This window comes from Coenobita brevimanus, chromosome 114 (genome assembly GCF_032717465.1).
Source record: "Coenobita brevimanus isolate Jiangsu-jjx chromosome 114, ASM3271746v2, whole genome shotgun sequence".
Lineage (NCBI taxonomy): Eukaryota > Metazoa > Arthropoda > Malacostraca > Decapoda > Coenobitidae > Coenobita > Coenobita brevimanus.
Window position 1 is genome coordinate 1,237,554 of NC_137067.1, and position 24,108 is coordinate 1,261,661.

The 24,108-nt window shown below is 40.9% G+C and overlaps 3 protein-coding genes across 4 annotated transcripts in view; 1 reads left to right on the forward strand and 2 right to left on the reverse strand.

Moving 5' to 3' along the window:
- Positions 1-870: 870 nt before the first annotated feature.
- Positions 871-9,191, reverse strand: LOC145418427 (sorbitol dehydrogenase-like). Of its 2 annotated transcripts, none has more exons than XM_080286841.1 (8): positions 9,066-9,191; positions 8,064-8,097; positions 7,061-7,225; positions 5,898-6,057; positions 3,990-4,174; positions 3,162-3,337; positions 1,826-1,947; positions 871-1,180 (listed from the first exon to the last, which is right to left on the reverse strand). In XM_080286841.1, exons 1-8 carry the CDS (start codon positions 9,117-9,119, stop codon positions 1,027-1,029), a joined length of 1,050 nt encoding a protein of 349 aa, XP_080142967.1. In that variant the 5' UTR covers positions 9,120-9,191; the 3' UTR covers positions 871-1,026. The 2 variants fall into 2 exon arrangements, with proteins under 2 accessions (XP_080142967.1, XP_080142968.1); XM_080286842.1 differs by having other exon boundaries at positions 8,048-8,097; positions 9,066-9,110.
- Positions 9,192-14,256: 5,065 nt separating this feature from the next.
- The window catches only part of LOC145418439 (sorbitol dehydrogenase-like), a 19,655-nt gene continuing 9,803 nt past the window's right edge, over positions 14,257-24,108 (forward strand). Inside the window, exons 1-4 of the mRNA XM_080286857.1 lie at positions 14,257-14,310; positions 16,742-16,775; positions 18,891-19,055; positions 20,318-20,477. Coding sequence (XP_080142983.1) covers positions 14,257-14,310; positions 16,742-16,775; positions 18,891-19,055; positions 20,318-20,477 — 413 coding nt within the window. The remainder of the gene's footprint in view (positions 14,311-16,741; positions 16,776-18,890; positions 19,056-20,317; positions 20,478-24,108) is intronic.
- LOC145418407 (2-amino-3-carboxymuconate-6-semialdehyde decarboxylase-like) overlaps positions 22,405-24,108 on the reverse strand; it is a 5,341-nt gene continuing 3,637 nt past the window's right edge. The window contains exons 5-6 of the mRNA XM_080286812.1: positions 23,935-24,108; positions 22,405-23,504 (exon numbers count right to left, since the gene is read on the reverse strand). The exon at positions 23,935-24,108 is cut by the window's right edge and continues 21 nt beyond it. Of these exons, the coding sequence (XP_080142938.1) occupies positions 23,334-23,504; positions 23,935-24,108 (345 nt within the window). The 3' untranslated portion in view covers positions 22,405-23,333. The remainder of the gene's footprint in view (positions 23,505-23,934) is intronic.

A 24,108-nucleotide genomic window follows, 5' to 3' on the forward strand; every position in this document is an offset into this window, starting at 1 on the left:
CTGCTGATGTATCATGAGTGAAAACTACGCTGCATTACTCTAACTGAGAAATACGAAGACTGTGAAATGCTGAACCAAATATTAGGTTATGATGACTAGTGAAATGCATCTGAAAATCATTTGTACTTATTATAATGCATGATATAAAAAGGCATATGATGGCTGACATCACTGCATCTTACTTCACCTACATGAAAGATACTTTAACAGCATGCTTGTAGCTACTCATACACAGAACAATATATATTTTGTTTTGATAGTCATCTCGTTTTAAATTATTGTTAGGAAAACATCTCCCCCTCCATGTACCGTTGGGAAAACATATCATGCTTTCACTGATAGGAAATATACCATGCTTTAGCTTACTGCTTGGAAAAAGGCAGCTATTCTGCTTTACCTTACTGTTGGAAAACAGTATCTTGCTTTACCTGTCACATAAACTTTCTCCTGTACATCCATGTAAATTTCTTTGTACATTTTACAGAAAAGAAAGACTTAAGCAATATGTCAAGTGTGATTACTAACAACTGGCCACTTTACTTAAAACTTAACAAGGGTTATCAAAGATGTCACTTGTAGTTGTCAACCCATTGAATCCTGTCACATATTTTTAAAGTTGATTCTTGTAACCTCAGACAAGTGCATTCAACTCAGGAAATATTTCTGGTAATGAAGGAATTAATGAAAAATGTATTCAACCCTTCCAACTCAAAAAGCTTCTCCAAAATATTTCGTGATGGAAAGAATAAAATACAAACATGACTACATAGACAGGCTTAATCACTTACAGTAAGTATGATGACAGTTTTGTTCTTAATTCTATTCTTAATGCCACCAATCAATCTGGCTCAGTTTACTAGAGATTTTACTAGAGATTTTTCAAACTAATAGGGTTTGATACCACCGTCAATAACTCCATCACTACTAGGCTTTGCTCTCAATCTGGAAAGAAAAATTGTTTGTTAGCAGCAAGACTAGAATAAAAAAAAAAAAAAAAAAAAGTGTTGTTGGATGGTAAAGGGTGAATCACTCGCAGGAGATCATGACCTTGACAGCTCCCCCTGCTCCAGTACGTGCTGTCTCAAAGGCCTGGTGGGACTCCTCCAGCTTGAAGCGGTGAGTGATTAGGCGCTTTACGTTGACTTTCCCTGATGCAATCATCTCCAGGGTTGCTGGGTAACTGTAAGAAGACCTAGATTAATCACTCCAGTCCAATGAGCATTTCTTACTGCCTTATTCCTACCTATATAAGATTTGATTCATTTTTGGAGGAATTAGATTTTGATTATGATGGATGTGGAATGAGAAAACTAAACAGGCTAAATGATGTTGCTTTAAGCCACTGGTTTCTTCCTTCCACACACACACACACACACACACACACACAAAAGGGGGAGGGGGGGGGCTCATATGATAACTTTACCTTAACGATGCTGTATCTGTACATCATAAGAGAATGATTACTGGGAAAGATGTTCATTGGTTTGGAAGCTCCCAGGTGAACATGATGGGTGACATGGGTAAAACACAGGCAAGGCCACATACACTAAGGGAGGCAAGCTGGCCATGGATCATCACTGTACCTTAATTGTGTGATGCGATGCTGTTATAATATTACTGAATGTGTATGCTAAAAAATAATGTTTTGATATCCGAAGTATATAAAAAGAGTGGTTTACACATAGATTGTAAGAGACAGATGCAACTTTAGAGAAGCTTCAATATAATACTGTGGTGACTGTGTGGCATGATATAATCAACAACCAACATATATAGCCACACTTTTGGATGAAAGGGGGAAAAAAAAGTGGCCGCTTTCACTTACCAGTTGGCATATCTGAAAACGCCTCTGATGTCAACTTCTCGTGTGGCCGCGTTGATGATGGGCATCTTTACTTCTGCAGGGCCATGGCCAATTATCACCATTACACCCCCAGACTTGGTGGCCTTATGGGGTAGAGACACGCAGAGTAAATGTATGGCAATATCCAGTCTCATGTTATCCCCTTTGACCCTTAAAGTATACAATTTTCTGCACTTTTATTGATATGTGACTCAGAATAAATAATATATCAAGATACTACATCAAATCCAGTGCCATGATGAAGCCAAGAGAGAGAGGAAAGCACTGGTGAACATTGCAAAAACCTGTCACATAGCAGAGAAAAACAGACATGCTGCAGATATGGGCTGCAAGTCACAGGGGGTGGCAAAGAATGACACTGTTAACAGTGAAACAAACCCATATCACTGAGAGCTGGGCATCAGCAAACAATCAAGTGCCAGTAAAATAATGGGACAGCTGGAGGATCTAACCCACCTTAGTGCTTAGCTGGATTTATTTATTTTGGTGTGGTTTGTTCTGCCTGGTCAAATATTACCCTGGAACTACCTTCCAGGACCAGGTAAGGACCTGTTAGCTAATTAAGCACTACACCCTGACAAAGGCCAGTAAATCTGATCAATATTACTGTCCATGACTGTAAATGTGTGGGAAGCTTTAGGGGGCCAAGCATATACTGACTTCACTTGTCCTTAGCAATCATTTCCCATGCACTGCTATGTACAGTACTTAACCTTTTTGGGCCAGGGTGTAGAGGGCAAATGACTAGTATATACCGTACACATATCATGCATACAAAGAGAGTTAAATCCTTACAAATACAGCATAAATCTTCATTAATGTGCATTTAACACAGAAGTTAATATACAACACTGAACAGGCACCAGCTGCAGTTTTATGGTTTGATCTATTTCAATCAGTGCTGGAGAAAAAAAAAAAAAAAGTGCAAGAATACTCATATTAGCATTCAAAGCTTTTACATCGTCCAAAGGCACTGCAGCAAAGGCAATACTGTCCATACAAACCCTTGCAATGAAACAGCAAAATTAAGGCAATAAAATATAACACATAAATAAACTGAACACTAAAATGCACCAATAAATAATCTATTTGTTCAGTGTAGTTACCAGCTACCAGTGTGCAAAACACATAAATTCACTAAGGCAATACAATACACCAACAATAACAGTCATTCCTTCAGTACTTCTTTTGGTGTCCTGCAGGGCCCATGGCTAGGGAGGGTCTAGGCTAGGCTACTCCAGTCCAGGTCATTTGAGCCACAGAAGACTATCTTATGTTCCAGTACAATATCACTTACATAAATGCCCATACAAATGCTGGGTTCAGCACCACAGCACTCGATGGTAATATCCACACATCCCCCCATGGCTGCCTCCACTTGCTTGGCCAGTTCCTCAGGTGAACCAGACTTCACCAAGAGTGTGTGGTCAGCTCCAAGTTCCTTTGCCAGATTCAGTCGATTTTCAACAAGATCTGGAGAGAAAGCACAGTCAGGGATGACTGGCAATATATATAAACATAAAAAATAAAACTGACACAAAACAACCTAAAATTACATCCTGCCATTAACCTCTACACTACAACAACATTTTCTGGCTAACAATATGTGATTTGGTGCAGGCTCCATAGGCTATAAAGATAATTAAAATGAAATGCTTCACTGTGGTGATAACCTTTTTTTACTAGTTACTCTCATAAAAAATTTGCCTTAGTATAGGAAAAAACACTAATACTCAGTGGGTTTCCAAAAATCACTATGAATTCCTCCTCTGTGATGGCCACTTTGTCTATTCTTTTCCAGTTACAGCCACAAACCTTCATCACTGATTGTGCATGGATAAGACAGCTGAAAGTCAGGCCAACAGTGCAGCACCATGTTATGCAAAATGTAATCATCTTGAACATCATCATCTCCCCAGCAGACTTTGGCAGCACTCATTACCTTTGCGGCAAAAAGGTTGGCAAGACAGACAGGCCCTCTCCAAATCCTTGTCATGTGCTCGTCCATACATAATTTATCCAGTCATCTTGATCCTTAGTCAATTTCCTAGCCTCATCAGCTTCCATCCTCCTACATCTAAAAATCTGATGTTCCGTGTCACCAAACAATCAACAGCAGCCTCACCAGTAATGCAGACTTTTGCAGCGCCCATTGCCTTTGCCACGAGAAGGTTGACAAGACCGATGGGTCCTGCGCCACAGATGAGCACAGAGGAGCCAAGAAAGACCCCAGCGCGACGACAAGCATGAACACCCACACTCATCGGCTCACACAGGGCACCCTCCTCAAGGCTTACATTATCAGGCAACCTACGAGCCAAGGAAAGGCCTATAAATGCAGGTCTGATGTAGAACTTTAAGAAGGAATAGGAGAAAAAAAGAGATAAATGCATTCAACACCGTCAAAATACCTTACTCATTATAGGTGGACAGCATGAAATAATCCAAAAATCTCTTTTGCCTTCCACTGACATGCCTCAAACAACTTTTTAAAAATATTTGTTTCTCAGTCTACTAATGTTGGTTTTATACACTTGTATCAACCAACTGTGTTACTGCAACAACCTAGCTTTCATGGTACCTTGAAACTCATTATCATCATCATCATCATTATCAATCATCATCATTCTGACCTTTTTTCCCATCTAAGCAAGGGGTGAGGTTGGATTCTGAAGACATGGAAAGAGAAAGTACAGAAGTATTTCCACCCATGTAAGACACAGATGGAAAAAGCACTTGGTCTGTACTCTTGTTAAATAAGAGGCTCCCAAACACCTTCTCCTCGGTTATTTATTTTTGGATCCAGCTGGTTAATGTAGTTTTGTATCATACTTAAGGGAATGGCAACATCAGAATGATTTATGGAACACAGATGATGCCAGAATTGTACAATAAGCAAAATAATTCACTGACGAAAAGGTGTTAGGGAGCTTCCTTAACTGATGAACATGAGTCTTTAACCTACTACAACACAACTGGCCATTTTGTTATGTGATTACTGCTTGTAGTAAATGATTTCCTCGGCCACAAGATAACATTTGGCTTGCCTGTCACTCAGTATAGTCACCTGAAAGTAAACACTACAGCAAGTGAGTGGATGGTGGATGCCCCTACCTACATCAGATACAATGGTACAGTAATTTATCTATCTATCTATATACCTAGGCTGCTTCCCCCAAGGAAAGGGAGGTAGCCGAGACAGGACGACACACGCCCCATTTACTCATCCATTCAAACACATTCATTCGCATCTTAGCCCCAAGGGGAGAACGGACAGATCCTTACTGCACCACACTGTACAAGGGTCACCTGCGCAATGCAATCAGTGACATCCGGCAGAGCTGGTTTACCCCTGCCACATCATAACAGACCCATCCCCTTACCCGCACCTGACCTGACTAGCTGATCAGACCAAATGTGGGAGAATATCCCCTCAGGGATGCGTCATCACTTATTCATTCACAATTTCTCTCCATTTATTTCTGTCACGCACAGCCACTCTTCCTTGCTCAACGGACATCCCTCTCGCATCCAGTGCTCTCTTCACACTGTCCATCCATCCTATTCGTGGTCTTCCTCTCAGCCTTACACCTCTCACATCAGATTTAGTTATCTTTTTCACCAATCGCTCATTATCCATTCTCTCCACATGCCCAAACCATCGCAACACCCTCTGCTGAACTCTACCAGTAATTCATAACACAGAAATACATGGACTGCAATAAAAAAAAAATACAATAGTAAAATACATCATATTCAATGGGAAATAACATAAAGATACATCAAAATATAATGGTAATAACAGCATAACATTACGTCAAATACAAAGACGAGAGAGAGAGGGGTGTGAGCTGAGGGGAGGGCAGTGAAATGGAAGGGGACAGGACGATGTGGAGGCGATTTGTTTGTGGCCACCCATAAGGAGATCAAGGCATCTGGCTATAGATAGATAGACTGATAGATAGATATGGATAGATAGATAGGTAGACAGACAGACAGACAGAGACAATAACACAAAACTACATCAACTCACTTAAAGCAGAAGTCCGCAGCATGTTTGTAGTAGCGGCACAGGTTACCATCATCCGGGGGTGTGGCACAGAAGTACACATCCTGACACAGATTGTAACGACCTGCCTTACACAGATCACACATGCGGCAAGGCACACCCGGCTCAATGGCCACACGATCCCCTGGACAAGTATTGATGGGGCACGTTAAACAATTTTGATTAAACAAGTCACCATAGTTGTTAAATATTATTAGGAATCATGTGGTGTGAATGGAAAGTGAGAGACTAATTAGGGATGCATACGCTGCGAGAAGTGTGTATGAATGTGACGTGGCTGAGGCGAGAAAGAGAGGGAGACCAAGAATGTGCTGTTGTTGTTGTTACTGTGGCCCCAGGCTCGTCCGAAGTATGAGTTCAGTGGATTGCTGGCTAAAGCTGCTCTCCTCCTACACTTCACAAGGCTACTTTTGGGGGACAAGGAAGTAGCTGAGGAACACTTGTATACCTTGACAGTGAAGCTACCTGGTTATATCAGTGCCACCACATGAAGGAGTCCCTCTCCAGCACCAGGATGAGGTGTAGAGATAAGAAGCAAGAGTATGTAGGCCTAATCTGAAACTTAAGGGGTTTGATATATTATAACCTTAATAAACTCCTTCACAATATGTTTTTCTAAAGCTGAACAAAATGATTTGGTAGCAGCAACAGTACATAATCCTCTTCATCATCACTCAGTCCTATTTTTGTCCCATATAAACATTAGTGTAAGGGACCTGAGGCTAAGGTACCTGACATCAAAGGCAAGGGTGACTGGCCTCACTTGCCCCTGAGTGGCATTGTGTGAGCAAGAACCCTCAACCATTCCTCAGATGGAAAGCCTTACAGGTTCCATCCAGTTGGAGCACCTTAACTTACTAGACTAGGTCGCATTTGCTAATGCCACCTGAATTCAAAGGCTTAATATCAGACCATTTTATTCAGATGAGGTGAGGCTTCCTGAAATCAAGGGTTAGATATAGCCTTCATTTACCCATTTACAATCAAAGGTCTGAAATCATCTGGAAAAAAAAAAAAAAAAGTAACTGGAGTGAAGATGTTAACTCCCTGAACACAAGAGGTCTTCCCTAAACTGATTCTTATCATTCTGAGGTTGGAAGAATAACTTACATCAGATGAAGCCTTACCTTTCTTGAGATGCTTCACCTTCTCGCCACATTTGACCACTGTCCCTGCCGACTCATGACCCAGCACCATGGGGGACTTGACAATAAAGTGCCCGATAGCCAGCTTGGTCAAGTAGGACACATCTGAGCCGCAGATCCCAACCTGGCCCATCCGAAGCAGCACCTCTAATTGGGATAATATTTTGAATAAGTATCGGTAATTTTTATTCTGCATTTGCTATTATCTGTATATTGTCATGAACGTATAGTAGAAGTATGTGCATGAGAGATTTACCTAACTGAAGCAGCACCTCTGATGGGAACAGCATTTATGTGTTAGATCTACAAATATATTTTAAGTACAGTACTCTGCATGTGCTATTACTTTGTCATAATAGTATACAGAAGGAAAAGTATGCATGAAATATACATCCCTACACTTGATACTCTACCAGATTATGTAATATCAGTCTCGGATTACTGTAATGTTGCCTAAAATACAATAAATACTCCCCACCTCAGGTTAGGCTTATAAATGCACCAGCAAAAAGGATATATTTAAAGAGTACAGACTCCAATGCTGTGCTGACAGATTACATAAACTCCACACAACAAGCTACATACACACAAGACTGTACTGCAACTAACAGTCATCTACATAAAAAATTTGCATCTGGTATACATCTGCAAAAGCCTTGTGGAACGGATCCCTCACGTAAATAAGGGAATGTCTGAACAGTACAGTACAGAACTTCAATTTTCACTCTCAGGTATCACTAGTATTATCACATCAATGACTGAAAAAAAAAGCCACACCGCCATGCCAGTTGCGTCGTAAATGATGGGAAGCGTTAGGACTATATGCCGTCATACTGCAGATACCGTACTATATGTAGTATAATTCTCTATAATGCAAAAATAGGAAGCTGAAAATACGTATTAGACCTTGCTGGAAGCTGAATCACACCACATCAGGATATAAGTAATCCAATGAACCAAATATCTTACCTTATGATGTTCTTACCATTTGGACCTGGCTCTGGAATGGGGCGATTCTCCTGAAAATAGAAAAAGTGAAAGGTGGTAGGTGGTGATGACCACTGTCCACTCACTTGATGTAGTGCTGCCTACTTCTTCCTTGCCTTTTATCATTCTTTTTCTGTGTCTGCCCTCCTCTCTTCCTATTTCTCGCATCTTTCCTGTCACCTTTTACTACTCTTCTTTCCTTTTCAGGTGGCTTTATATTGAGTGACAAGCCTAATGGTCTCCTGTAAGCCAGGAAACCATTTAAAATGCTGATTGGTACACTTATAACCAAACCATACAATAAGTGTTTCCTGCATGTCAACAAGTGGGTTGGCAGAGGCTTACTGCCCATCCCCATAAAAAAACTAACTCAAAGACAAATGGCCACCCTTTACGGGATTGTGGCATCTGGCTACAGACAGGTAGAATATGAAAAATAACATAACTGAACAATAAATTACATTACAGGCAATAAAGATGAGTCTAAGTAATAATTCCATTACTAATCAGGACTATAGCTACACAAGCAGTTCACATTGTATGTGAAAGTAACATTCTCTGAATCTACATTGGGTATACTAGAGATCCAACCTTAACATACTTGCCACATTGTTAATATCAAATGAAAACAACTCTACAAACAAAGGCGATTGAAAAATATGAACTGGAGATGGCTGTACCAATAAATTTTACCCTTAATTAAACCCTCCAGCCCAGGGACATATATAAGTGCAGAATCATGTCTACGCCTAACGCAGCTGATAAGGTATACCGCTTAGACCTCTCAGGATGAAGAGCTTTGTCTCCAGTAACCCTTTCAGGCAGAGGAGATGCTTTGTATTTTACTCTAGTTAACAGAGATAGGGTAAGAACTGCTAGGTAACTCCTTAACATCATAAAGTTAAGAGAAGCCTTACGAAAGTCACCTACTTCAGTTGTCAAATATAGCAACTTTTACAAAGTGTCATATCACCACAGTACGGTATAACCAATTACTTACTAGTCGTAAATCATTCTTGCCGTAAACAATGGCACTAAGATTTTCCGTGGCCATGGCGAGAAGAGATAGTTGTCAGCCTGGATGCTGGGTGACGGGATAGCAAAGAGTGGTAAGCGAGCAGACACACGAGAGCCTGGCAGATCAGAGTTGCAATACCCATTCACCAATACTGCTAAACTTGCTCTCAAAAAGGGCCATAATGTCATCGAATACAAAAAGTACTGAAAACGATATAAAAAAAATGCACAATCGCTAGAATATAACAAACTATTTAAGCAGATAATATACATACTGACCTCTTGAACATAGACGTTAAGAACTCTTGCTAAATGGAAGTGAATACCGCTAACTCTTGAGTGAAAGCCCTAGATTGGCAACTTTGGGCTGCTCTCAACAACAACCGGTCCGAACGTTGATAACTCTGGCTTAGGCTGCGGTATTTTATCATCCTTATCAGATAAAAGGTACTTCTGGATAGTATTTATTCAACTGACTTCTTATTTTTGTAGGGTTTTACTTAATTTTGACAGCATTTAAGTATCTGTTGTGATTATGTCTTATTAAACTTACATTAAATAATCTCAGTCATAATTCAGAACGTCTGTTTCATTCATAGGCCTATGTTTACCTCTAAGTCACGTGCTTTTTGTTTACTATGTTCATTCATCTGCCCTTTAATTTTACTCTTGTTGACATTATTTAAACTTCATTCAAACGTCGTACTCTCGACCACGTGCGTATTGTTTACTTTATTTAGGGTCTATTTATGTATGATTCATTCATTCATTTATTCATCCATCATCCAATCCTACATTGCCCCATAAGGAGCGTAGGAGCCCGGGGCTAGGCAGGTTGGTCCTGACATTTGAGATAAGAGTGACCAGCCTCACTCATCCCTGAGTGGCATTATGTGAGCAATAAATCCCAACCATCCCTTGGATATACAGTAAACCTGCACCTGCTCAGTCCGACTGGAGCCCCGTAATTACCCACTAGACCACCAGGTGCCAAAATTTGGTTCTATGGTTACCACCCAGCGTAGTAAATGGTTTCCTGGTTATGATTCATAGGTATTAAAATTTTCATTGCCATATACCATGCCTACATTTGCCACATACTCCATACATAATTGCCCACAGTATGCCACATACACCAACATACCCCAACATTATCTACAATGTGCCACATATCTAAAAAATTTTTTTACAGTGTTGCCAAAATATCTCATCTACAGTTTGCCACATACCTCATACCTTCCACTCAGTTCAACCTCTTCATCACCACACTCGTTCACAACACTCTGCTGATTTTTTTTAAATGCAAAGAAGAACGAACCTATGGCTGGATGGCCGAAAGATTACTCCTTCAAAATAAATAAGAAAATAAATAAATAACAGTCAAATTTCAAAACAGCTTGGAACACACGAGGGAAATGAACTCTCTCTCTCTCTGTCTCTGTCTCTCTCTCTCTAGGCACTGTTAATCCTGACTCCTTTATACTGTTGTTCTCCCCAGGCACCTCCTTTATTTCGAAAGTTAAATTGTTTCCAGCGACTCTCTCTCTCCCTCCCTCTCTCTCTCTCTCTCTCTCTCTCTCTCTCTCTCTCTCTGAGGAGGAGGAGGAGGAGGAGGAGGAGGAGGAGTAGAAGAAGAAGAAAAGGAAGAAGGAGAAGTGGTAGTAGTAGAAGAAGACGAAGAATAAGACAAGACGAATAATAATAAAACAACAACAACAACAACAAGAACAATAATAATAATAATAATAATAATAATAATAATAATAATAAGAATAAGAATAAGCATGTTCAGTAGGACTACACTTATATAAGGTGTTCAGATTAAGTTATTTTAGTGGGGTATCTCATTACACAAGACGCAGAGTAAGATTTATGTAAGATTATAAATTGTAATCTACTCATCTTGAACGCTGAGGTGTAGTAGTGGTAGTAGTAGTAGCTGTAGTAGTAGTAGTAGTAGTGGTAGTAGTAGTAGTAGTGGTAGTAGTAGTAGTAGTAGTGGTAGTAGTAGTAGTAGTGGTAGTAGCAGTAGCAGGGGAGCTGCAGAATATGATGCTAGTCACGAAGAAGTGCTGAGGAAAGGGTGTAGAGCCGTCGTTTTGTCTTTTTCCGCCAATGGGTAATGCGGAGTAAGGAACAAAAACACAAAATTCTGGACCAAGTTAAGGCGAAAGGAGTATAGATTTTTTTTTATATATCAATTTTAAACTTTGAACAGTACTACGTCCGTATTTTCGATTACAGAAGCTCCCTAACACCTCTTGCAAAGCGATTTATTTAGCTTACTATATCTTACTAACTCCTCTTCCTAAGTGGCTCATTTTGCTTACTACACCTAACACCTCTTCCTAAGCGATTTATTCTGCTTATTACACCTTCCTAACACCTCATCCAAAGTGACTTATTTTGCTTATTACACCTAACACCTTTTCCTAAGCGACTTATTTTGCTTATTACACCTTACTAACAACTCTTCCTAAGCGACTTATTTTGCTTATTACACCTTACTAACACCTCTTCCTAAGCGACTTATTTAGCTTATTACACCTTCCTAACACCTCTTCCTAAGCGACTTATTTTGCTTATTACACCTTCCTAACACCTCTTCCAAAGCGACTTATTTTGCTTATTAGACCTTACTAACACCTCTTCCTAAGTGACTTATTTTGCTTACTACACCTAACGCCTCTTTCTAAGCGACTTATTTTGCTTATTACACCTTACTATCATCTCGTGTGTTACTTAAATCATTCCAATATCACCTTAGTCTTAATAATTAACGCAAAAAATGATACTACCCAGCCGTATCCAAACTAAATAGCTAAGGAAGAGGTGTTAGGGAGCGTGCTTAACCCTCTAAAACACGAGCCAAAGGTCCATATTCTCGTCAGTTAAGGAAGCTCCCTAACACCTCTTCCTTAGCGATTTATTTCTGGATATGGGTAGTCACCAAACATTTACACGTTATTTTTACAGAGTATGGCGATATTAGACTGATTTAAATAAACCAAATAAATCGCTTAGTAAAAGGTGTTAGACCGGGATAAACAACTGCACTTATTAATTCAAAGTGAGAGAGAGAGAGAGAGAGAGAGAGAGAGAGAGAGAGAGAGAGAGAGAGAGAGAGAGAGAGAGAGGCTGAAGTGGTGGCGGCTTCAGATAACCTCCAAGGTCATTCAGGACTCTCTCTCTCTCTCTCCCTCCCTCCCTCCCCTCTCTCTCTCTCTCTCTCTTTCTCTCAATATATGCACACACACGCACATCCAGAACACCACAACACAAACACACTCTCTCTTACACCGTTCTTTCCTTTTCCTTTCTTTACCTCCCCGCCTCTCTCTCTCTCTCTCTCTCTCTCTCTCTCTCAATATATGCACACACACGCACATCCAGAACACCACAACACAAACACACTCTCTCTTACACCGTTCTTTCCTTTTCCTTTCTTTACCTCCCCGCCTCTCTCTCTCTCTCTCTCTCTCTCTCTCTCTCTCTCCCAGATAAACAACACAGATAAGGGACGCTCATGAAGGGTTTATTATCAGTATATAAATGAGCCGACTTGAACAAACTCTCTTACTCTCTTATCCTTGGGTTTATCTTGGATGCTGAGAGAGAGAGAGAGAGAGAGAGAGAGAGAGAGAGAGAGAGAGAGAGAGAGAGAGAGAGAGAGAGAGAGAGAGAGAGAGCGAGCGCTGTCTACTATAATCCTTTCACTCTAACTTGGTCTAATACTAAGAGAGAGAGAGAGAGAGAGAGAGAGAGAGAGAGAGAGAGAGTTATTTACCATATTCCTTTCACTCTAACTTGGCCTAAAACTGCAACTTCTCCATCTTAAATGCTGAGTTGTAACAATACATTAACACTAGAATATGATGCTAGTCACGAAGAAGTGCTATGGAAAGGATGTAGAGCCGAACTGTAGTATCGTCTTTTTCTGCCACTGAGCTACGTGAAATAAGCTGCATAAGGGCGAAAATCTGGGTCAAGTTAAGGTGAAAAGAGTACTGTCATATAACGTGTATTTTCATTGTCAAAGGAGTGTTCTTAGCACTTTTATTTAAGCTATTTATTTTGCATATTATAATTTCGATATCTTGCATCTCATTATTTTTTTTTAATATAAATATACTTAGCATTAGAAATAAAGAGGATATGAAACAGCACTGAACAAAGTAAATCGCTAAGGAAGAGGCGTTAGGAACATCCACAGCTACTGAAAATACTGAAGAATATTAGAAGGACATTAAAAGAGTACTGGAAAAAATAAATCGCTTAGGAAGAGGAATTACGAATATTGAGCCACTTAAAAATCTGACCCAAAAGACGAGGACGTTAAACAGTGCTGGAGAAAATGAATCGCCAAGAGAGAGGTGTTACGAAATATCTACAGCCACTTAATATGGTCCAAAGTCCTCAGTGTTAGATAAATTTGTAGTTGACGTGTGATAAGGGAGAGGTTATGTTATGTTAGTAGTGGTGATGCGGTGGTCGTAAGCTCCCTAACACCTTCTCCTAAGCGATTTATTTAGTTTAATTCACCTTCAGGTCTGTGTTACATAAATCCCTCCAATATCGCCATTCTCGTCGATTAAGGAAGCTCCCTAACACCTTCTCCTAAGAGATTTATTTCGTTTATTTCACTTTTCAGATCCGTGTTAAATAAATCCTCCCAACATCGCCATACTTTGCACAGATAATGAACCTAAGGATATTAAGCACCCACATTCAAAAATAAATCGCAAAGGAAGAGGTGTTGGGGGGCTTGCTAAATGGAGGAGAGTAGGGATTTTATTTTTTGAGAGTGAATTCAGTGCCTGTGTTTATGTCGAAAAATTAATTCTGGAGGAAAGGAAAACGAAAAACTGATTCCACAGAAAATGTAAACAAGAAAAAATCAATGCTAAAGAGAAGGAAAGCCAAAAAATTAATGCTAATGGAAAGGATGCCAAGAAATTAATGTTATAGGAAAGGAAAACCAAAAAAAATAATGGTACAGAAGGAAAACCAAAGAAATTAATGCTAGAGGAAAGGAAATAAAAAAAAATTAATGCTAAAGAAGGAAAGCAAAAAAATTAATGCTAAAGGAAAGGAAAATCAAAAAATGTGCTAACCACTAGATTAATGACAGAGAGATAGATAGATAGATAGATAGATAGAGAGAGAGAGAGAGAATGAGCGAGGACAACTTGACTGCAGTGCTGTATAAGGCCCAGGATTTGAGACTGGTAAGTGAAATTTCTATCTATCTATCTATTTACTTGTCTCTCTATCTATCTATGGCCAGGCAACTTAATTCCAGAAGGGGTGGCCACAAACAAATCGCCTCCACGTCATCCTTTCCTCCGTGATCAGGCTACCCTATCTCCAACCCACACAACCTCAATTATTTCTAGTAATTAACTCACACCTTGATCTTCTTTTCATTACATTTTATTCAGCTTTTAAGATACAATTTTCGAGCTGGAAGGGTTGGACACACACACACACACACACACACACACACACACACACACACACACACACACACACCGCTCGCTGGTGCAGTGGTAACGCTCTCGCTTGCCAACTGGTGGACGGGAGTTCGCGCCTCGCTCAGGTTGCGAAAAGTTTCACTGACGAAGTGGGTGGTTACTGTCCCCCTTGAGCAAGGGGACGGGTGTGTGCGTGTGTGAAGGTCACAGCCTTGCCCTTAGATCGGACTATATGAGCTCTCAGCTCCCTTCCGGGAGGGTAAAAGCTGACGATCACGACCATCAAGTGATCCTGACCGACCCGGTGAATTACATACACACACACACACACACACACACACACACACTAATACGCGTGTTTTATTCAATGTGGGGTGCGATTTTCAACACACACACACACACACACACACACACACACACACACACACACACACACACACACACACACACACACACAAATACGGTTTTTTGTCCAATATGATGAAACAAAAAAATATCAAGAAGAGGGTTAAGAACAGAAGAGGAGAACAATAAGGAAAGACTGGAAAGGAAAGTCGATAATCCTGTCAGTTGAGGAAGCTCCCTAACACCTTTCCCTAATCGATTTATTTTGTGGCATTAAGGAGAGAATGACTGGGGATTCGTCAGTTGAAGAATTAGCTCCCTATCACCTTTTCCTAATCGATTTATTTTGTGGCATTAAGGAGAGAATGATTGGGGATTCGTCAGTTGAAGAATTAGCTCCCTATCACCTTTTCCTAATCGATTTATTTTGTGGCATTAAGGAGAGAATGATTGGGGATTCGTCAGTTGAAGAATTTGCTCCCTATCACCTTTTCCTAATCGATTTATTTTGTGGCATTAAGGAGAGAATGATTGGCGATTCGTCAGTTGAAGAATTTGCTCCCTATCACCTTTTCCTAATCGATTCATTTTACTTATTACACCATACATCAATCCTTTCACTATCGTCATACTCTGCATCAATAACGTACAAAGGGATATTAACCAGCCATATGCAAAAATAAATCGCTAAGGAAGAAGTGTTAGGGAGTTAGGTCTGAAGTCCACTGGGTTCACGTTTTAAATGAGCCTGGAACAACAGCAACAACAACAAGACATAGATAGTAAGATAAGATAGTAAGGTAAGATAGTAAAATAGTAAGATAAGATAGTAAGGTAAGATAGTAAGATAAGATAGTAAGATAAGATAGTAAACTGAGATAGTAAGATAGTAAGGTAAGATAGTAAGATAAGATAGTAAGATAGTAAAATAAGATAGTAAGATAGTAAAATAAGATAGTAAGATAGTAAGGTAAGATAGTAAGATAGTAAGATAAGATAGTAAGATACGATAGTAAGATAAGATAGTAAGATAGTAAGATAAGATAGTAAGATAGTAAGGTAAGATAGTAAGATAGTAAGATAAGATAGTAAGATAGTAAGATAAGATAGTAAGATAGTAAGGTAAGATAGTAAGATAGTAAGATAAGATAGTAATGTGAGATAGTAAGATAGTAAGACAAGATAGTAAGATAGTAAGATAAGATAGTAAGATAAGATAGTAAGATAGTAAGATAAGATAGTAAGATAAGATAGTAAGATAAGATAGTAAGATAGTAAGGTAAGATAGTAAACTGACATAGTAAGATAAGATAGTAAGATAGTAAGGTAAGATAGTAAGGTAAGATAGTAAGATAGTAAAATAAGATAGTAAGATAAGATAGTAAGATAAGATAGTAAACTGACATAGTAAGGTAAGATAGTAAGATAGTAAGGTAAGATAGTAAGATAGTAAGATAAGATAGTAAGATAGTAAGATAAGATAGTAAGATAGTAAGATAAGATAGTAAGATAGTAAGATAAGATAGTAAGATAGTAAGATAAGATAGTAAGATAGTAAGATAAGATAGTAAGATAGTAAGATAAGATAGTAAGATAGTAAGGTAAGATAGTAAGATAGTAAGATAAGATAGTAAGATAGTAAGGTAAGATAGTAAGATAGTAAGATAAACTGTATTAAGTATAGGAGTATCTGTATGTTTGTTTGTTTGTTTGTATGCTGTTTCTATATCTGTTAATTATGCATTCACTTCTTTATCTATCTATCTGTCTATCTATCTATCTATCTATCTGTCTATCTATCTATCTATCTGTCTATTAATATACTTACTAATTTCTACAGGAACAACGTCCAATCCCCACGCCCGGCCATGGAGGTGAGTCACACACCCTTCACTACCACCATTACTACTACTACTACTACCGTTACTACGACTGCTATAGGATTACCACTACGACTACTACTACTACTACTACAGAGTTACTACTACTATTACTACAACTACTGCTACAATAGCTGTCTAATCCTTTCACTCTAACTTGGTCTACTACTACTTACTTACTACAATAGCTGTTCCTTAAGCTGAAAGAGTTATAGGAGCAGCAGCAGCGGTAATAGTAGTAGTAGTAGTAGTAGTAACTATTGTAGTAATAGTAGCTCCAAGCGAACCCCCGCCCTTAAAAGTACTTTGACCGAAGCCTCCCCCCTGTTTATGAAATCACTCGTGTCTGGTTTATGAAATCACTCGTGTCTGTGCACAAAAAGCCCCATCGGGATTTCAATAGCGCTGCATAAAAGGTGATGTTGAACACTTCCATTCCACGCGCGCGTCATACCCCAACCATCTCCCTGTCAACACTGAAGGGGTGGGGTACGGGCGGGGTGGGTACCGGATAACACGATGTCGGACGGAGAAATGTCCATTACCTCATTTTCATTTCCTACTTCAAATTAATTACTATTTTGCAGCCCCGAGATTATCTACACGCGTATCTGCAGTTTATATACATCTTTCCTTATTCATAAATTGCATCCATTACGATAGTAGTTCATATTCTGTGCATATAAATTTTTGTATCGTTATTCCGGCAGCTCATAAATGATGGCCACCATTGTAAACACAAATATTGTCACTTTGATTTTGTTTTTTATGTCCTCTTTACAATCATGTTTGCTATTCTGATTACGCTTAATATACTTATTTATGTTGCGTTTACATTACTATATAGAATTAAATAGTATATATGCAGTGCCGTGCAAGAAAGAAAAAGATACCAATTTTTGTTCATTCTCGTGCATCTGGCGTCGTGTTCTACATACCCTCGGGGAAAATGGCGCCAAGTGCCCGCCTCAGAACGTAGGGAACAGGACGCCAAGTACACGATAATTAACAGGCGTTGAATCTTTTGCTTGCACAAAACTGCGGCATATTAACCTTCTAATCCTACACAGTAACGTGCAGGATATATAACTTAGTATGTTAAGCATAGTTAGCACAGCAAATATTAATTGTAAAGGGGGATATAAAAACAAAACCAAAGTGGCCAAACCTGTGTTGACAGAGTCGGCCATCATGGATCAGTTGCTAGAATGGTGATACATTAATCTATCGGCGCTGAGTTTGAACTGTTATCGTAATGGATGCTATATTTGTGAACAAGGACGGGTGTAAATAAATTGTCATTGATAGTATTGAAGCTTTGTGTACATGGCATTAACCTCATTCATATTGTCAAAGCCAATTCATAAATTACCACGTCTATGCTGTTGCCAGATGGTGGTCCCCTATAAATGAAAATCTGTTTAAGCTACGGTTTTATGCGCTGCTGTTGCCAGATGGTGGTCTTATCTTAAAGCTAGAAACGAAAATATGTTTAAACTAAGGTTTTATGCGCTGCTGTTGGTTCTAGCGGCCCAGCCAACTTGTGGCACATCGATCAGACCGCTACGAGGAGGAGGAGGAGTTTCGAGCAAAGAAACAGTTTTTTCACCTTTAAGATGAACTTGGGGCTACTGTTGTTAGTAGTACTATTATTAGTAGTAATGCAGAAGTGACTATACTCCATTCACCTTAACTTGACCCAGATTTTCGTGTTTTTGTAGCTTATTTCACGTAGCTCAGTGGGGAGAAAAGGCAGTGCTCTATGGCTTTACATCCTTCTCATAGCACTTCTTCGTGATTAGTGGCTACCATTACTACTACTACTACTACTACTGTTACTGCTGCTACTACTACCATTCAACCCTATTTCCTTCCTTATGCCTCTTCCTGCTTCTTTTTCTTTTCTATTTCTCCCTACCAAACCTTCTCATTCTCCTTCTATCTTCTCGACCTCCTCTATCTTACCCTCCAATACTTCCCACTTTTCTTCCTTCTCTCTTTTCTTCCTCTTCCCTGTTACTATCCCTCCAGTTTGCCTCAGTTTCTTTCCTTCTGTCTGTCTGTCTGTCTGTCTGTCTGTCTGTCCGTCTCTCTCTCTCTCCCCCACAGAAGTCCTGCTACGGGTGGGCAGTGTGGGGCTATGTGGGAGTGATGTCAGCTACTGGTGGAGGGGGAGGACTGCCAGACACGTAGTAAAGACTCCATTGGTTTTGGGCCATGAATTCTCCGGTACAGTCGTCCAGTGTGGTCCAGGGGTACACACTCTGAAGCCAGGTGAGTGTGAGTGTGTGTGTGTGTGTGTGTGTGTGTGTGTTTATGTGGTTGTGTTAGTGTGTTAATGTTGTGTTTATGTGGTTGTGTTAGTGTGTTTATGTGTGTTTGTGAGAGAGAGAGAGAGAGAGAGAGAGAGAGAGAGAGTGTGTGTGTGTGTGTGTGTGTGTGTGTGTGTTAGTTTGTTTATATTTTTGTGTGTGTTTATGTGTCTGTTTCTCTGTGTTTATGTGTGTGTGTGTGTGTGTGTGTGTGTGTGTCTAACCTAAACCAACTTAGCCAATCCTCGCCTCTCCTATGCCCTTAGCCTAAGATATGGGAAATACAGGATTGTCTTTGAATAGCGCTGCCCTAGAAACTTAATTGTGGTATCTTATGTCGTGGAGATGGCTCAGTTTGCTGGTGTGGACGTGGGTGTGGCAGTGGCAGTAGGAAATGAATAAATGATGCAGGATAGACACTGATAACGCTGACTGTCTGCTGGTGTGGGCGTGGGTGTGGCAGTGGCAGTAGGAAATGAATTAATGATGCAGGATAGACACTGATAACGCTGACTGTCTGCTGGTGTGGGCGTGGGTGTGGCAGTGGCAGTAGGAAATGAATAAATGATGCAGGATAGACACTGATAACGCTGACTGTCTGCTGGTGTGGGCGTGGGTGTGGCAGTGGCAGTAGGAAATGAATAAATGATGCAGGATAGACACTGATAACGCTGACTGTCTGCTGGTGTGGGCGTGGGTGTGGCAGTGGCAGTAGGAAATGAATAAATGATGCAGGATAGACACTGATAACGCTGACTGTCTGCTGGTGTGGGCGTGGGTGTGGCAGTGGCAGTAGGAAATGAATAAATGATGCAGGATAGACACTGATAACGCTGACTGTCTGCTGGTGTGGGCGTGGGTGTGGCAGTGGCAGTAGGAAATGAATAAATGATGCAGGATAGACACTGATAACGCTGACTGTCTGCTGGTGTGGGCGTGGGTATGGCAGTGGCAGTAGGAAATGAATAAATGATACAGGATAGACACTGATAACGCTGACTGTCTGCTGGTGTGGGCGTGGGTGTGGCAGTGGGAGTAGGAAATGAATAAATAATGCAGGATAGACACTGACAAAACACCCCCCCACACACACACCCACACCCACACACACCCACAATCGCCGGGAATGGAGGAGGGGGGTTATAAACAGACTACCTTACATATATGCTATTATGCCTACCCTCTCTCTCTCTCTCTCGTGTGTAACCTGTCATTGTGTTTCAGGTGACCGAGTGGCGATAGAACCTGGAGTGCCGTGTCGAGTCTGTGAGCACTGCAAGAAAGGTCGGTACAATGTGTGTCGTGATGTCAAATTCTGTGCTACACCACCTGTCGACGGGTCACTTACGAGGTACTACGTTCATCCTGCTGATTTCTGCTTCAAGTGAGTTTTCTGTCTATTTATTTATGTATCAGTGAACCCGTCTGTCTGTCCCTTTTTCTGTCTGTCTGTCTGTCTGTCTAGTTATTTACGTGTCAGTATCGGTATCTGCATATCTTTGAGCCAATCTATTTGTCGATCAGTTTATCAATCAATGTATCTGTGTATCTTTGTGTCTCTCAGCCTATCTGTCAATCTATCTACACGTCTCCATCTATCTGTCTGTCTACCTACCTGTCTGTCTACCTACCTGTCTGTCTATTAACCCATCTATCTATCTCTCAATCACCAAATCAATCAAGTTATTTTAGAAGTGAGGATTCTGTCTTTCAATCACCCACCAATTTCCTCACAACATTTTTTATTCACCCTGCCAACCTCTACGTTTAAGTGAGACGCCTAATATTTATTTTTTTTACGTATAATAGTGTCTTGCTACCCCCAAACAATTTTATTTATATTAACAAGTCCAAAGTCCTTGAAAGCGAGGCCTGGGGGGGCTAGGATTACGACTGAAGAGTTAAGAGGAAGGATGGGACAGGAGTGTAATGGTATTGTGATCAGGAGGGGTAGATTGAGATGGTTTCGATGGGGGGAGGGCTAGGACTGCGATTGAAGAGTTGAGAGGAAGGATGGGACTGGAGTGTAATGGTGTTGTGAAGAGGAGGGGTAGAGTGAGATGGTTTGGATGGGACTGGAGTGTATTGGTGTTGTGATGAGGAGAGGTAGATTGAGATGGTTTGGATGGGACTGAAGTGTATCGGTGTTGTGATGAGGAGGGGTAGATTGAGATGGTTTGGAAGGGACTGGAGTGTGTTGGTGCTGTGATGAGGAGGGGTAGATTGAGATGGTTTGGATGGGACTGGAGTGTATGGGTGTTGTGGTGAGGAGGGGTAGATTGAGATGGTTTGGATGGGACTGGAGTGTACTGGTGTTGTGGTGAGGAGGGGTAGATTGAGATGGTTTAGATGGGACTGGAGTGTATTGGTGTTGTGATGAGGAGGGATAGACTGAGATGATTTGGATGGGACTGGAGTGTATTGGTGTTTTGTTGAGGAGGGGTAGATTGAGGTGGTTTGGGGATGTGGAGAGGATGGAGGATGACAGTTGGGTGCGGAAGATGAGAGGTGTGAACGTCGAGGGTAGAGGGTTGTGAGAGGCGGACCGAAAAAGACCTGGGACGATGACAAGGTGACCTCATGAGGGACTGAATAGGGGGGCTGCCAGAGATCGAGCAGCTTGGAGAGCCGCAATTAGGTGACCAAGGCTGACATATGTAAGAATGATGACAGACACATAAACACACATAAAATAATATAAACACACACACACACACACACACACACACACACAAATACCAGGCACTGCATCTGTCCTACCAACCTCTATTTCGCGTCCCGGTTCCGTTTTCAACACCCAATGGCGACAGAAAACAATTTAATCTACCCTCAAAAGGAAAGTATTTGAACCATCCACTTTTATATGGGGAAAAAATTCATATAAACAGGATTTCATTTATTTATTTTTTACTTAAACAAATGCCTCTCATGACGACAGAATTATTTTATCATTTTTATTGTTTAAGCAGGATAATTTAAGAAGCATTTTCGTCGCTATCATCATCATCATCATCATCATCACCACCATCACCACCACCATCATCATCATCATCACCACCATCACCACCACCACCATCATCACCACCACCATCATCATCATCATCATCATCATCATCATCATCATCATCACCACCACCATCACCACCATCATCATCATCATCATCATCATCATCATCATCATCATCATCATCATCATCATCATCATCACCACCACCATCACCACCATCATCATCATCATCATCATCATCATCATCATCATCATCACCACCATCACCACCACCATCACCACCACCATCATCATCATCAGGTAGATAGATACATAGATAATTAGATAAAAGATAGATAGATAAACAGATAGCTAGATAACTAGGTATAGACAGACAGACAGACGGACAGATAAATAGATAGATAGATAAATAGACAAACTGAGAGATAGAAATAGATAGCTAAAGAGACAGAAAGACAGACAGACATTAATTTTTGTAACCAATGTCGAATTTACAAGATACAAACAGCACATAGAAAAATATCAAGGTGCAATATGGAAAACGAATCGCCAAAGAGAAGGTGTTAGGGAGTCACCTTAACCAAAAAACAATACCAAACTCATGCTAGAAATTTTGTTTGGTATATTATTTTTAAGATGGGTGGTGGAGAGGGACGCCTTCACGTGATGGCATTGATATGGCTGGGGTGGTGGAGCTGCCTGGTTATACACACGTCCCTCACCTCCCTCCCTAGCCCCCCGAAAGGACGATGGTGGACTGCAGGAGGAGGGGAACTTCAGTCTGCGGCCCACTGGGTTCTCACTTCAGATGAACATTAGGCTACAACACCACCATCGCCACCACCACCACTACCAACTACAACAATAACTCCTCCTCCGCCTCCTCCTCCACCACCTCCTCCTCTCCTACTACTACTACCACTACTACTACTACTACTACTACTACTACTACTACTACTACACAGATCCTTCCAGTGTCTCCATACTTAGGAACAGTAACGTACAAAAGGATATTAACCAACCATACCCAAGGACAAGTCGCTAAGGAAGGGGCATTGCGCTGCCCTACTCCCAGCTCGCATCTCACTCTCTCACATACCTCTCCACTCCATCCCTTCATCTCATCCTTGGCCTCCCCCTCCCTCTCCCCTCTCCACCTCACTCACACACACTCTCCTCGTCAGTCTCTAATCTGCATCAAATCTTCCAAGACAAAACCAAGATGAGAGACGATTAGGTGAACTGCGAGGCGTCGAGGTTAAGGAACTCCAAGGCATTATCGAAGAGGAGACGACGTTTGAGTGAGTCTGGGAGATCACTTTGCTGTATGAGGAGGCCGGGGTGATGCTCTCCTAGGGGGAAGGGATAGTCAGATCCCAGCATCACGCGATCATCTCCTATCACCTGGAAAAGAGATGAGTGGAGGGTCCATTTACCTGGTTTAACTTTACCCACACACACACACACACACACACACACACACACACACACACACACACACACACACACACACACACACACACACACACACACACACACACACACACACACACACACACACACACACACACACACACACACACACACACACACACACACACACACACACACACACACACACACACACACACACACACACACACACACACCACCAACTTACCTCCCAGTGCCCCCCGAAAAAAATCATCCAAACATGAGACGTAACAGGTTTGACAGAGAAAGATAGACGTATACAGACAGAGACAGAAAGACAGACAGACAAACTCAGTGACAGAAAGAAAGACAGACAAACATAGAAAGATAAACAGACAAACAGAACAACCCAATCACCAACCTCTAAAAGTAGTTTGAGGGCGACGGGGTCATGCACCAAACTGTCGCACCAAAATTTCCCAAGGTATTCTCGTGGAGGTGTTTTGCAATCCGTGGCACACAGGTCAGGGCGAACATTGTACCCGTGCTGGATGCGACCGACAGTGTATGGAAAGGACCCGCCGCCGTGAGCAAA